Raw genomic sequence first — 15,635 nt, forward strand, 5'->3', positions numbered from 1 at the left:
GGGAATGGTAGAAGTGGAGAGAGGAGAGGAACTCAATGGAGGGAGGGAGCTGAGAGAGTGAGGCAATCACAGAGCATGAGCTGTGGACTTCACAGAGCAGAGGGGGTGGAAGCACAGAAACGGCAGGAAGACGAGAGTCCTGTAATTAAGATGACCGGAAGTCGGCTCTCAGAAAAGGTGACGCGTTTCTTTTTTTTTTTTGCCGTCTGATTCAGATGTGGTCACTAAAGTCCAGCGTATACATGTTTTAGATGGACGTGCGGGTTTGTCTCTATATGTCAGAATATAGCCAGGAGCTCTGGCTCAGCAAATCAGAGACGAATATCAGAAGTCTGCCAGAGAGACAGTGTTACATAACTCTGGGATCTGCAGAGAAAACACTACACCGTGCTGCAATGATAGCCTGCAGTCCGTGTGTCTGTGCAGATTTAGTATGCTGTCACATATGCTTATTATATAATGATCACATTTGTTTGTGGAGTGCAAGAGCTCAGCTGTGCGTCTGCTACCGCTTGTGTGCATGTTTTCATAATCATGTCATTCATTATTTCTTCACCATGTTCCTTATCTCCTGCAGAGAGGACATCATTTTCTCTCACACACACACACACACACACACACACACACACACACACACACTTCAGTGCATGTGTTCTTGGAACAGAGGCCAATAAATGCACTTTCATACAAACATTTTTTTTCTGCTCTCTCTTCACATCGCATCATGGCTCTGCTCTGAATGTTTGTTTTTCAGGCTCCCATCCCAAAGAGCGTCCTGATCCCCATCCCCGTCTCCAAATCTTCCGTCTCACGCTTCCGTAACAGCGTCGAGGGCCTCAACCAGGAGATCGAGCGCATCATTATCCGAGACTCAGGAGACAAAGACGAACAGTTTATTGTGAGTAGCAGTTGCTGTTATGTCATATAAATACTGTGTTGTTGTAACACCTGGGAGCTCTTGGGCTTTGAGCATGGAACATGCACGGATTTGACTTAGTCATAGTGTACAGATATAGATCATGCTCTTAGAACAGAACATGCACATTACATCATACGATTTTAAAAGCAACTTTTGTCTGAGAGGCCAATTGCAATGAAAACACTGCCAACTTCTCTCTTCTGTCAAGCCCACTCCACCCATGATATTCAAACTATATGGCTCTTGAGTTGCCTTTATGTTGGCTAGGGGCAGAGCTAATTTCTGGGCCAGAAAGGCCAGAACACTTCAAATGAATAAGCCAAGTTAATTGCATGGCAATATTTTTAAATTGTAACTTTTGGGCATTTTTGGCATTATATGACTATTAGGGGCCTTGTAGCACTTTTAAACATTAACTAGATTTAAACAAACTGAACCTTTAACTGCAGCACCACTGCTTGAGTGAAACTAGAAATGGGTCATTGTGTATATCGTTCCTCATTCTGCAGCCTCAGGATGCCCCTGATGGGCACCGTGCGCCTCCTCCACTGTGCCAGCGCAGCGCCAGCTCCCGCAGCATCGATACACAGACGCCCTCAGGCATCACCGTGGGCAGCAGCCATAGCAACAGCAGCAGCCGATCCCAATCTGTCTCGCCTGCCTTCCTGAGCGTGCCCAATGAACTCTGCAGCGACAGCCCCTCTCCCAATGAGGAACCACTCGGTGACTGTCGTGATAAAGGTACAGCACACACACACTCACATACATCGTATCTTTCCTTTATTGGTATAGTGTTTACTGGTGTCCATAGCTAGGTTTCCACTATGGCAACCATTTCAGGAAATCTAGGTGTATTTCCACAGGAAATCTGGCTTGATTTTAGTTCTTTAATTACAGGAACTATTCAGTTCCTGCTTTAGAATAGATAGTTTTCTCTGGACCAGAAACTATTAGGGTGGAGCTTGATGTAGAAAATAAACAAGTGATTCCTACTACTTGTTTTATATCAGAGGTGCTATAGCACAACCAACAGAAGTTTTTACAGAAGTGGTGGGACCGAATGTTTCGGTGTGTTTTGTACATGCATCTAATGGCATGCTGCCCGCATCAACAACAAAAAGACCAAAAAAAAAAAAAAAGACTGCAGCTAGCTTTAAAATGTGTATTAATGTTAACGTTCTCTTTGCTCATCAAAGCCAACCACTGAAGTGCTTTTCTTTGATGGCATTTCAGCAAACAGTAAAAGTACGCCACCATTTCTAATATGCAGTTTTGTGTAATATGTATCACGGTAGCAAATCAGGAACGTGTTCAGGAACTATTTGCTTCTCGTTTGTGTTTTTTAGTGCCTTGTCTCATCGAATTTCGACTTTAAGTGTTAAGGGCTAAGCAGTCATCCATGGGTAATGTGTATTCTGCTAACAGATTTGATTCCTGGATCTCCTCTGCCCAAGTACGCATCTTCTCCCAAGCCTAACAACAGCTACATGTTCAAACGTGAGCCTCCTGAGGGCTGTGAGCGTGTCAAGGTCTTCACCGAGGAAACACAGTCAGTACTCCTGATCCCTTCTTTATCCTTCTCTCTTTCCCACGTTTGTTTTTGTTTCATTCTCCATCTGTTGGTCCTTGAAGTGATGACTGTGTAAGGCTTTGATAATGTCCTCAGTGCTGACTCTGTGTTTTTGACTGATTCTCACTGTCTTCTCCCTGTCCTCTCTGCGTGTGCCACTCAGGGCCAAACCTCCGCGTGAGATCCCGCAGTTCCTGTGCCCAGACAGAAACAAGGTCAACTTCATCCCCAACAGCGGCTCGGCGTTCTGCCTGGTCAGCATTCTCAAACCGCACAGTCTGATGAGTGTCCCCGCTGAGGCCGAACAGAGAGTGTCCCGCGGCACCAGCACCCTGTCCCAGTAGCCTTCCTCCTGTTCTTCGTCTTTCTCCTCTTCATCCTGCCTCGCACCACATGTAGGAGACACAGAGAGCTTGATATGCAATCAATCAACCAATCAAGCTTCCTGGCAATCCTGATCAACCCCACCCCTGCCTAAAGTCAAACAGCAAAAGAAAAGAAAATGTAGGGCTCTATTTTGGTAACACTCCTTATATTTGATAAGATAATAACAATTGCTATTTGCTATGCAGCTTTTTAGGTCAGTACTTGTACTACTTAAGGACCAGGAGGACATGTTGTGTGAGGGTTTGTGATAAGCATAGATATATTTTTATTGTTCCTCTACCTTTGATAGATACGACTGAGTGGAGACGTGTGGATGAATATTTTGTATCTCTTATAGGACACACGCGCAAAGAGAGCGCATCTGCTCACGTTTAGCATTCTTCCTTATTCACTCTGAGTGTGAGGCTTGAGAGACTGAGAAAATGTATCGTTTTCTAATAGCTTGCAGTGTATCTCTTTTAGAGAACTGTATTTTTCATAGAGTTAGAACAGTACATCATTGAATACAAATGATGTCTGAATATTTTGGATGATCTGACAAGACCAAGAGACCTGATATGTAGAAGCTGGGATGATGAAGGCTTCTGCCTCCATCTGGTTTTTTTAGCCTGCGCCCCTCCGGACAGAAGGAGACTAATGTCAGACCAACTGAACTCCGCTGGCCTTTTACACCACCCCCCCCCCCCCCCAAAGCCCCCGTCCCCACCCCGTGGTTTGTGAGAGGAACTGAAAGTGCAGAGGAGAAAATAAGAGCGACTGCGTTCTGTGCTTCACGTGTGACGCTCTCTGATTCTGCGTTGAAGTCTGTCAGGCGACTACAGCACAAGAGCTCAGCAAACGGCATGCTTTTGTCCGTGTGGCCGTAGAGCGCGTTTCAAATGAATTTGGGTCCAAACGCTGAACTTCAAACACATCAGGGAACAAAGAGTGTGTTAGAGAGAGCGAGAGAAAACGAGAGCAATGCAATGCTGAGGGCATGTTGAATTAAGTGTGTGTGTGTGTGTGTGTGCGTGCGCTCGCATGTGAGCGAGTGTGTGTTCTCTCTTCTCTCACTCACTGACGATAGGCCTGAGACTGTTGAACTGAGAGCGCTGTGACACTGAGAGAGAAAAATCTGGAATATGAAATCGCATCAAATGGATATTTTAATGTCACACGACTTCGCTTTAAACTCTATTTAATTAACAGCTTGAATACGATTGAACTATATCGGATTTATACGATTGAATCACAATTAATTCGATTAAATAATCTAGTCCAAAAAGCTTAGTGTGTGTTCAGAAAACCTGCATTTATATCCACACTACTTCATGTGGATCATATTTACTTTTTTTTTTCTAATTGCACCATAATGTCATACATTGTGTTTAGAAAGGTAACAGTTATACCTTCACACTTCTGCATGCAATCTACCAGCTTTCAGTTTTCATGTCTCTCAGATATGATTAACGGTCCAAACTGTAATCATTCCCCATCACTGCCTGCTTTTCGGCCACATCTCTTTTCCTCAGTGTCACAGAGCTGACTGTAATAATAAACACTGCTTGCCAAGTGTCTGTCATTCATGTTCGCATATATGCTGTGTAGGTATTTTATTTCGTATTGTTTCATGTCAACAGCGTCACTGTTGTAATAATAATCAACTATTGGCTGAAAAGCAATAAGAACAGGTTGTTACGATCACTCTGTAATCCTGTCCAAAGAAAATGGCTGCTGTTGAAGCCAGGAGGAAGAGTGAGGAGGCATAAACGACGTTTCTTAGACAGTTTACTGTTCCGCAGTATCAATAAAAAATAACCATCAGGCTCAAACCTGTGTAAAGTTCTAATGAAGACCAAAGCCATGGAGTGCCTGCTTCAGTACGTCACACTAGTGGCTTGGTTTCTTACCTTCACTCGTTCCCTTGTTTATTGAGCAGGCCTGTGTTTGGGCTCAAGCTCTCGGGTGGAGCCCAACACACTTCTGTAGTATTGGGGTCCGTTTTTGTTTGGGTTTTTGTTTTGTTTTTTCTTTCACAACTGTTAAGGTATTATTTTGTGCTTTAAATGAAATAAATATTGAACTTGAAAAAGATTGTCGCACTTTTTGCAAGTGTTGCAGATCAGTTAGGCCCCACGTGGCTTATAGCTTTGAACACCTACCATTTCTAACGATTACAAGGTCTTAATCATCTGAAATCAGCTGATGGTTATCTCTGTAGGTCTGTACTCAGGAATGTACGAACATTAAGCTCTTCCCAACAGCTACAAAATACTAACAGTTCTCTGTTTGAAAATTTGATGATGTATCTGCTTAGTATATGTGCCTGTATTTAAAGTAGAGAGTATGCGCAGTCTAGAGACCATTTTAATGCATTTTTTTTTTTTTTTTATAAGAATGGTGGCCTTCATTTTCTCTTTCTAATTAGTGTATGTTAGTTTGAAAGAGCGAGGGGAATGAGAGTGTCCTACATGGTTGGCTCACATTTACACACTCGTACATGCGTTTGGAGAAACTAGACAAGATTATCAGATTAGACTCGTGTTTTAGAGAGTTCTCTTCATGTTGCACATTTAGGTCTGCTCAGACACAGCTTCAGCACTGTTGTGTAGGCCTCTGATCTCTTACTCTGTGTGAGGTGACTGTTCTGTACTTTTTGTTTTATTCCCATACAGTTCATGTACTCCATAATGTTCCTCTGGCTGTATGTAACTGAATAAAAATAAAGTTGCAGCTGCTCCAAATACAAAGTGAGAGGTGTTTTTGGTTGTTGTTGTTGTTGATTATTATTATTATTATTATTATTATTATTATTATTATTATTATTTTAATGCCCAGCTTGGTGGAGATCAGTGTGTTTTTTCCAATGACCAGAAAATAAGCTTCTGAAAGTCCAAAGACATTTCAAGAATGCTGAAAAGGATCATTAGAGATGTAGTTCTGACCCTGAAATGAGCAGAAATCTCAAGTCATAAGCCTGTTTCTTTTGGCACTCGGGTTCATAAAGACAAACCGCTCCACTTCCAGCGTGTTTTCAGAAGAACTCGCACATGCCACCTAGTGGAACAACAGAGCAAGTTTTGTGTGACAAGGTTCAGTTTCAAGGAAAAATCCCTCAATTACTTGCACATTAATTTCCCCATCTGGAGATTAATAAAGTCTTATCTTACTTTATCTAATACATTAATCTTTATAATTAATGCGATCTTCAGTAGCGCCCAAGATGTAATGAAATTCTGAGTTGACTTCTTTAGTTTCAACATGTTGGTCTATTTTCACAGTGCCATTTGAATACCTGCTGATAGAGGTGCCAGTGCCTCGCTTCATCTTTACTTAAAAAGCTCAATACAGCAATGCTTTAGTGCTTTAGTCTGTCCAGATCTCTCACCTCTTCATCTTGACTCTAACACCACCATTAATGCCACAGTGCAGGTCATCTCATAGATAACTGACTGGCTATGTCTCTGCTGTAACTTAGTACAGCTGCATCATATAGCTGCACTGCATTCTGGGACTTCTGTGCTCGGTTGTTTTTAGGTGTTAACAGTGAAACCGAATTTCATTCCTTTTAGCGTAGCAAATACACCTAGCAGTATGCCTTTGGGAAGTCGGAGGAAACCCGAGAACCTGGAGGAACCCCACATGGATGCAGGGAGACCATGCAAAACTCCAGATAATCAGCAACCTGAACGAGGGAATGAACCTGTAGACCCTGGAGCTGTGAGGCTACAATGCTTTCCATTGTTCTATAATAAAAAAGTCTATTTCACAGAACACATTTAAAATGAAATAAAACTGAACATGTTTATAGTATAATGAAGGGTGTATAATATCAGTGTATAGATATGTTACACTGTAACTTTATATTCCTGCCTTTAAAGTCTCTACACTGTCATGGTACAGCTGCTGAGGCAGTTATTTTTGTAATGTTTTGTCTACAGTGTTAGAGTTCATATTCATACCGCAGACTGTGGATGCTGCTGTTGCAGCGTGCTCTTCTGTGAGTGTGTTACATGCATTTGGGTGAAAGATGTTTGAAATTGTGCAGTCATGCACGTTTTCCGTCCAGCGGTCGAGCCACCTCCATTTTTTGTGTGCATAGAGATGAAATTGTTTGCACGGAGGACAGTGCTCTTCACCTTGTCCAAACAGGGACTTTTTTCCCCTGTGACTCTGTAGCCTCATGACACCACCCGCAGAATGCCCTTATCTTGTGAAGGTGCATTAACCAGCTCTCTTAACAGGGACAAGCAGCGCAATTCTCACATCTCGCCAATCATTATCACATTATCACTGCAGCTAGAACAACCCGAGTCACATTCGGATTCAGTATAACACCATATATAACAGATTTTACATCATGCTTATACAGCAACACAAAACTCAGTGATGAGTGAGTTGGGGGATGGGCTGGATTTATCCAGAATCCATTCATGCACACATGCCAGACTCGGCCGGTCTGTAAGGAACGTGCAGGGAGGAAGGAGAATAGACTGAGACCAGGCCATTTAAGACCAGGTCACATAATTGGACGTGGCATGTGATTAGCGCAGCAAGGGGTTTAACTGAATAGGTCAGGATCCCTCTCATTTTTGATATGTTCAAACTACAATCTGCTTTTGTGAGAATCCATAGGAACTATATAGTTCACATAATTGCAAAGCATTTCCACTGATGGCTTTACACATGCATGCACACACACTCTCACCCACAATCTATCTTTTACCCTCTCCCACTCCTGCTTTTAGGTGGAAAACAGACCCAGATCCTTTTCCCCCTCAAAGGTATTGTTTGAGGATGTGTGAGACTGCTCGTCTCCATGTCCCAGTGCTCCCCTCTGAGCTGTTCTTTCTCTGATCTCTGTGCCCATGGACCATTAGGAGGCAGGCTTCACGCCCAGCCTGGGATTACAGGCCCAGATTCCTCACTTTTTCCCTTTGCCCAAAGCATGCAAACCCTCTTTGTTACAGGCTAAGCTCAGACGCTGTGGTGTTAGTTTAGACCTGACAAAGGATCAGCTGGTTCAACACAGTCCTCAACACCAAGCCCACTTCTTCAGGTCCAGTGCCTACACCAATCTTTTCCTGTTTTCCGTTAGTGGAATGCTGAGACAGGTTTCCTGCCCAGAGGCAGACAGAAGGTTTAGTAATCGTGACCAATCACTGTGAAGAGCAAATTCCATTCACCAACTACTAGTTAGACCTCTCAAACTAAGATAATAAAATGATCGTGTGATTATTAACTCAGACCTTGTATGAAGTCTTTTTAATGCAGTTCAGCACTGCTGTGCTGCCAGCTAGGTTTGTGGTTTCCTGAGGAATTTGTTAATTTCCTTACCTTCTTTAATAAAGAGGTATAATTGAGCTTCTGTTGAATTGCATATTAAACTGAACCACAGAAAACATCCCTTCATCTCCAAATTTGAAGCATCTCATCTGTCAAACGTTAGTAGTTTGCCTACTCTAATGCTTTCCAATGCACAATATTCTGTTAAAGTACTAGTTTTATTCACTTTCATCGATTTATTAAGTTTCACTGATGTCCAGGTCTGAGAGACAGATAGGATATCAATGAACAAGAGAGACATGTGCAGAAGAGTCCTTTGCTATGAAGTCCATGGGGCAGAGTCAGACTGGATCAAGTTCCTCCTACCTGCGAGGAGCTGAGCCAAAAGTGCAGGAGGTGGAGACAACTCTGTGTATTTCAGGTTGGATAAGTGTGTTTTATGTGTTGTTTTGTGTTGTACAGCATTGTGTGAGTTAGAGGTTATGGCTTAGGCTAATAGAAGCAGTTGGATGAGATCATCAGAATGAAGATGCAAGATGTGTAAAAATGTGCAAACAACGACAAACTAGCTGTATTTGCCAACACTTAAATTATAAGGTATGCTATAAGGTGTGTTACACACTCACACCTCATCTAACTTGATTTATGAAGTCACTGTTATAGGCTCACTGTTAATGATAAGCCTCAGTCATATTCAGTCAGGTGGCTGAATATCATATTCATTCAGGTGGCTTGGTGGTGTAGGCTCTGTGTTACTGATCGGAAGGTCGGGGGGTTCAAGCCCCAGCACTACCAAGCTGCCACTCTTAGGCCCTTGAGCAAGGCTCTTAACCCTCTCTTCTCCAGTGGCACTGCATCATGGCTGACCCTGCACTCTGACCCTAGCCCCCTGATATTCTGGGGTATGCGAAGAAAAGAATTTCACTGTGCTGTAATGTATATGTGACCAATAAAGATTATCCTGCTCCATCCAATGGGTTTTTGTTTCTGCAGAGAGGAGAGTGTGACTGACTGCAGTGCACCAGAGCAGCACAGTTTGGATAGAAACACAAAACCCTTGAAACAAGAAACAAACAAGTGAGCCCACATCATTGCTCGATTTGGCAGTGTTTTACAAGGAATTTCTAATACCTTTGAATAACTATACACTTCCAGTTAGAACACTGTGACTTCAGGCTTTATATTAGGCAACTATTTCATAGCCCTGCTCAGTCTAAACTAGCAGTTTGGCCAGAAATGCACACAATTTCCCCCTGAATCCCAAATGTATTTGATCATCCAAGAGACATTTTGGTGTCCAAAGTTTGCTTTTTGGTTTTGTATGGGTGTATCAAGGCTAACATTGCTAACAAATAGGGAATGCTTATAGCTATCAGATTAACCTTGTGCAAACTACACGTATAGCATCACCACATATTCACCTCAAAAGAACTAATTTGTACATGAAATAGCAGAATATTATTCTGCTTGATCATTTCCACCGTTAAGTCACACTTCCTTCTTCCATATGATGTTTGTGTGGAGTGATTACCAAATTAAGTGTTGAGGAAGAAACTGATTCCTGCTGCTGTTACTGTTTTTAGCCATGCAAAGTACATTTGTCCATTTATATATGCATCAGTGTGGCATCGGTTCCTTTTTTTTTTTTTTTCTTGCCTGAACTACCCTCAGTGTAAACTCAGGAAGGCTTGTTAATTATCTGAAGAGTTGAATGAGGTGTATTAAAGAAGGATAAATTGTAAAAACCTGTGACAGCATGATTGGGAAACACTAGAGTAGATTATAGTTTAAACAGGATTAAATCATTTCTGGAACCTTTAAATAAATAAATAAATTTGCATGTAGCAGTCATTTGTGTCGGTCTGATATTTTACTGAGCATGCTGCTCTGTAAACCAGCATGAAGAAACACAACAAGAGGTATTTCAATGTCAAAATATTCTCAACTGGTTTTCTTACCATCTGGAATGCTTATTCGGCTCCATGTGTGGTACCATTTGCACTAGGCCACCTACAGAGAACTTGTACATCATAATTGTGGTCATCAATTAAAGGGGGAATTTGCAATGTTGAAAAGTGCTTTTAGACCTGCAATAATCATATCACTTTAAGAATGCCACAGAAACAAATGTAACTTGCAATACTGACATGCATTGGATGTTACTTTTTAAATTTTTCAGCCCAGAAATGAGTCATTAGGCTCACCCGTTTTCTACAGAATACAATTCACGAGGTATATATGTTTACCCAAAACCAAGGAAAAAAATGGTGGCAGGGTGTGGTTAGAAAGAAATACGCAATTTTTATTTTGTTTTGTTGTTGTTTTCGTTCTTGTAATTGCACATCTTGTACAGCAGAGGGCTCTAAAATTAAAAACTGCACTTTTACTCTTAATATTTGACGAACTTACAGTGCCTTTTGAAAATCACTCTTTTCAAATATGTTCTGAAGACAGATACTTCAGAAGATATTTAAAAGTAAGGGATAAGTAAAGATAAGTATGGGATAAAATCATGACAGGGTGTGTTGATCCAGAACAACCATCTGGAACATGAGAAAGGCTTTTCTTAAACTCATATATTTTATTATTTAAAATATGTATATCTTCTGAAGTATAAACTATTTCTAAATCTAGAATGAAAATGACCACTGTGCTTCTTTTAGACAACTTAATGGAATTTAATCTAGTCAAGAGGACCAGCCAAATATAGCCATAACTGCAGTCAAGCTTCACAGAGGCCAGATCTCACACAAACAGGTAACATTAATACACATCAGTATTTTGTTTTTGTTTTTTTTTGTCAGCGTTTATCCTGGACTTCATTCCTCTAATTTGTAATATGATGGGATACTTATAGGGCATGTTCTGGACATTTTATTTCATTTCTTTTTCAGATGTGTTGGTGCCTCCATTGAAGCCTGAACCTGCAAGTGCATCCGATTGGGTAAAAAAACTGGGCAGTGAGGACTGTACAGAATGCATGTGTACACACAGTAACCGGTACACTATTTGCAATGTTGCAGTCTAATATAATTTAGGACATGACGTTATTGTCATTATGAAGTTGTTATTATTAAAAGTCACTGTAATTTGCTGCTGTTGCTCACCTCTGCCAAAATGGCTTTTATGAGCTACATTCAAACAAACACTTGCAGCTAGACACTGACACAGTTGTGTTGTATTTGTCTAGCTAACTATGTTGTGTATATTAAAGAGCTACTAGTTTGGAGAATAACTTGTTTTTGTTGTGAGGATACCAAATTAGTCCAGAATCTCCCAAGTAAAATAATTACACCTCAAGCATTAAAGCCACCGTGGCAGTTTCCAAGCTCTTTAAAGCTTTCAGGTCTGTCTTGCTCTGAAAATCCACACTGATGTTTACTGTACTTATCCTGTTCTAGACACATTGTACCTGGGCTAGTCAAACACCTAACCCAGTATGAGCAAATACCATTGCACACCGCATTTTACAAAGCGGCACCAGACACTTTATCATTCATCCCACCTCTCCCGGAAGTTCCAGGAGTCTCCAGGGTATTGATCACGGCTCCCTGCCGTCTGCAAATTATAATAATTTATTTTATTATTATTTTTTTTTTTAGAGCGAGCAAAAGACAAGAGAATTTCTAATAGTAGATGGGCTCTGGAGAGAGAGAGTGACAGTGTATCCTGATTGGTCTCTCTTTCTATTAACTAGACCTATCAATTTTCTGATAGCTTTCTGGTAGGCTTTACAGTTGACCTCTCAAGAGACTTTACATTTACCAAAGCATTGGTAACATTAAATTACAGACATACACATTTGCATGCAATAAAGTTTTTTGTTTGTTTGTTTTTTTTAAAAAAATAAAATAATAGCAATAAAAGAAGAAGAAAATACACAGTTGATGATGGTGTGTGGTTGGTGGTCCTGTTCCACAAAGGAGAAACCTGGCAGCCAAGTTTGAGCTTGCTGAGGTTTCTCCTAGCAGGTGTGAGAGTTTGTTCTTATTTGGCATCAGATTGAAGTCTTTTTCATGGGTTGTGAAGTGGGGAAAAATGTTTCCCTGTGGCATGTTGTTAAAGTGTCTCTCTCTCTCTCGCTCTCGCTCTAGTTCATCCATCAGTTCAGTGTACCACTGTAGTTCATTAACACTGTAGTGTCCTGCAGAGCCAAAAAAAATACAAAACTTTTCATTCCAGACTACACTAAAATATACCCCTGCTTAATATGGGTTAGAAATAGACATTTGTGTCTCGTGTCATTGTTTTCAACAGCGACTTTTCAATTGCCCATTGTGGGTTAAATTCTTGTAAAAGACATGCTGAGGTAAGTTTAACAGGTGTCATTCGTTCATTTAGCTAGCATTATTCAGACTAGCTGCTAAGGAGCTATTGATCTCTACTGATGAGGCCTACTATATTGATTTTGTATGATGAGGACAAACTCCCTGTAAACTTGCTTATAGTTGTAATCGAATAAAAAAAGACTCCATGAGTTGAATAATATAATATAAAAGTTACATAAATGTCTCCTTACATGTCAACAATTAAACACAATATTTAATCTGATTATGTGGATGGTATGGTTCAGAGGTATGTGTGTGTATATATATATATATATATATATATATATATATATATATATATATATATATATATATATAAAAATACAAATAAAATCATTTATTTGAGATGGGGTTGCGTGAGTGGTGGCAATACTTCCCTGTAATGAGTTTTTGCAGGGTGAGATGTCTGCTTTATGGAACACCAAATGTACCCTACCAATAGTTTAGAGTTTATAGCCCATGTCCTGTGTATTTATTGTACTGTATGTTTATTGTCCTGAACCCATCTCCCACTGTTGTGTATTTGCACTTTATGTAGTCTTACATACTGCTATGTGTTGCACCATGGTCCTGGAGAACTGACATTTCGTTCCAGTGTATACAGTCCATGTAGAGGAATGACAAACCCACTTGACTTGTTTTCCACTGCATTCTTCATATTCCTATGCGGTTGTGTTGAATAACCTCTCATTAGCAACAGAGGTTGAAGCTTTTATAAGCAACTTACAATTGCGCACAGAAAATATAGAGCCTTGCTTACAAACCTAACAGTAGCTTGGTTCTGGGACATGAACTCCCAACCTTCCATTCAGTAGTCCAAAGCATTACGTACTGAGCTACATGGGCTGCCAGTGTACATTATGCATAATTGACAGGCAGGGGGCCTCCTCCTTGCTGATAATTTCATTAGCCAAACCATGCACAGTCATGGAGTTTTTTCCTCAGAGCATCTATTTTAATGTCAGGATGTGAAGATAGTGTAGCTGCAGTGTTCTTTAAAATGATTCCAGCAAATTTAAATATAGTGAGTGAGCCTTCATTTCAAGCTGACTTGGCTTATAAAATGTTTGCTGTGGAGCAGAAGACTGGCGACTCATACCATGGTTACTGTAATACAGAGGCAGAGCTGGAGGCTGTGTTGTTGATGGTATGATGGTATTCCCTGGTGAGTGTGTTTTCTTTCAGCTGGTTATGCAGCTTCAAATGAATAACATTCACTGAATGCTGTCATTGTATTGCTCTTGTATCACTTACTGTGTGCAAGTTTCCTTAATAAATATTAAGACACTTTTACTCATATCTGGCTTATTAAAAAAGTGACTCACTGCAGATTTGGTTTTAAGAAATATTCAGTGTAACTTTAACTATTTATTGCATTTATGCAGAAATACATGGTTCTAGTGTATATTATGGATTTCCCTGTGTGGTAGGCTGTCTAGTTGCAGCACATGCTCAGCAGAGGGCATACTCCCACAGTTGCTGAGTCGAGCTTGAGTCCTTTAGCCTGTGGTTACCACCAATCAGTGGGTGCTTCTCAATACTCAAACTGATGTTTCCTTGCTCCTCCGTCCTCCAGCCCATGACCTGGAAATGGATTGAAGTCTGCCATCTTGAAGGACATATCAATTCTCTAATTGCACCGCAAGGAACGAGGAGTGAGGAAGCTTCGATCACAATCTCAAACATAAAGCCCTTTTATGATGTGTTGGAGTTTTGTGTGAAAAATAATTAAATAATAATATGCTTACAATGAGCATTGTAATTAATTGATCCTTGCCTGTTTGGATATGCAAAGCTGCACAAAAGATGTGATAAATGATGTATTATTCATTGTTGAAAAACCCAGACATTTTAAACATGATCAGTGCATTTTGCTTTATTAAGAATGTTGTTGACCAAACTCCAACAACATAACGCCAGATCCCAGAAGCGCAGTGAGGTCATCCAGCTGTGCACAGTCATCATTAATTGACGTCGCTTTGAAGTGGCACTTGAGAGAGCGACGATATTTAATTTGACATGCTTCAATTCCTCTCTCCTCACATATCATCCTTGCATCCTTCCCTCGCATCCTAAGAGGGTGGAGCTAAGACGCAAGGAAAGGAAACGAGAAGCACCCAGTGTGCTCTTGAGCCCCTGTGTGGATCCTGGAGCCCTGTCTGCACCCTCTACATCGTGTGCCTAGCATGGCTCAGGTCATTAGAATTTCCACAGTGGAGGCCAGAGGAACTAAAGGTTCTCTCACCCATCTTACTAGAAGATGGATGGACAATACCAGCACAGAATGTGGGCCAATCCAACATGGGTGAGATCTTTCTAAAACCTTATAGTATTCATTTTACAGAACCAGGTTTTCAGGAGTCTGTAGTTATGTTCAGAAATGTAAAAGAGAAGATCCAGGGTACAAACATTTCTACTGGAGTATGACTGAACCTATTATGGAATGATGAGCAAACTATGTAGAGCACAAATTCATTTAGCTGAATCAAGAGTCCTATTTCTTATTGAATCATATTGCCAAATATAGCAACGGAGTGAATAATTCTATAATGCTGTGTAGAACTAGTCATATTTAAATGAAGTCTCACTCACTCGCTTTCAGTAACTTCTTTATCCTGCTCAGGGTTGTGGTGGAGCTTATCTCTACAACACTGGGAACAAAACAGGGATTCACCCTGGCTGGGACAACACTCCACTGGAGGGCACCATTCACCCACAATCACACCTAGGGGCTATTTACAATAACCAATCTACAGCCCTGTGCAGTCCGTTTAACGCCCCAGTGGCTGTCAATGGAAGTGTTCACACCCATTCGTAAAAAACGTGGCATTAAAGCGTCAATTTTTTTAACGTTGAGGGTTGTTTTTTTAATTAGTTTTTTTATTTGAAGCACCACACCAAAAACTGGCCGACCAATGAGATTCGTGCTTTTGTTCAGGTGCCCGGAGCCGAAGTTACATAAAAGTTCGACATGATGGCGCTCAAGTACAAAACTGTCTTACTGATGAAGCAGAAGCAGAAAAAGAAGACGATGATGCAAGCACCCGGCATTTTAATGCATAAGTGACACCCGAAATAAAATGCTCACTGCTAATAAATCCTTCTGCCTACACACATAAACATGGTGTCCTTTGAAAGTACCAGATTCAAAATTACACAGTAATAC

At 40.8% G+C, this 15,635-nt stretch overlaps 1 protein-coding gene and 1 long non-coding RNA gene across 2 annotated transcripts in view; both read left to right on the forward strand.

Annotated features, from left to right (window-relative positions):
• Positions 1-6,243, forward strand: part of fam117bb (family with sequence similarity 117 member Bb) — a 33,475-nt gene extending 27,232 nt beyond the window's left edge. The window contains exons 5-8 of the mRNA XM_053627210.1: positions 755-898; positions 1,429-1,660; positions 2,345-2,468; positions 2,653-6,243. Of these exons, the coding sequence (XP_053483185.1) occupies positions 755-898; positions 1,429-1,660; positions 2,345-2,468; positions 2,653-2,833 (681 nt within the window). The 3' untranslated portion in view covers positions 2,834-6,243. The remainder of the gene's footprint in view (positions 1-754; positions 899-1,428; positions 1,661-2,344; positions 2,469-2,652) is intronic.
• A 2,252-nt stretch (positions 6,244-8,495) lies between these two features.
• On the forward strand, positions 8,496-11,676 carry LOC128609380 (uncharacterized). The gene is made up of 3 exons (XR_008386217.1): positions 8,496-9,218; positions 10,805-10,898; positions 11,036-11,676. It is a non-coding gene; the product is annotated as an uncharacterized LOC128609380 (long non-coding RNA).
• Positions 11,677-15,635: the final 3,959 nt, after the last annotated feature.

This window comes from Ictalurus furcatus, chromosome 6, assembly GCF_023375685.1.
Source record: "Ictalurus furcatus strain D&B chromosome 6, Billie_1.0, whole genome shotgun sequence".
In the NCBI taxonomy this organism is placed as follows: Eukaryota; Metazoa; Chordata; class Actinopteri; order Siluriformes; family Ictaluridae; genus Ictalurus; species Ictalurus furcatus.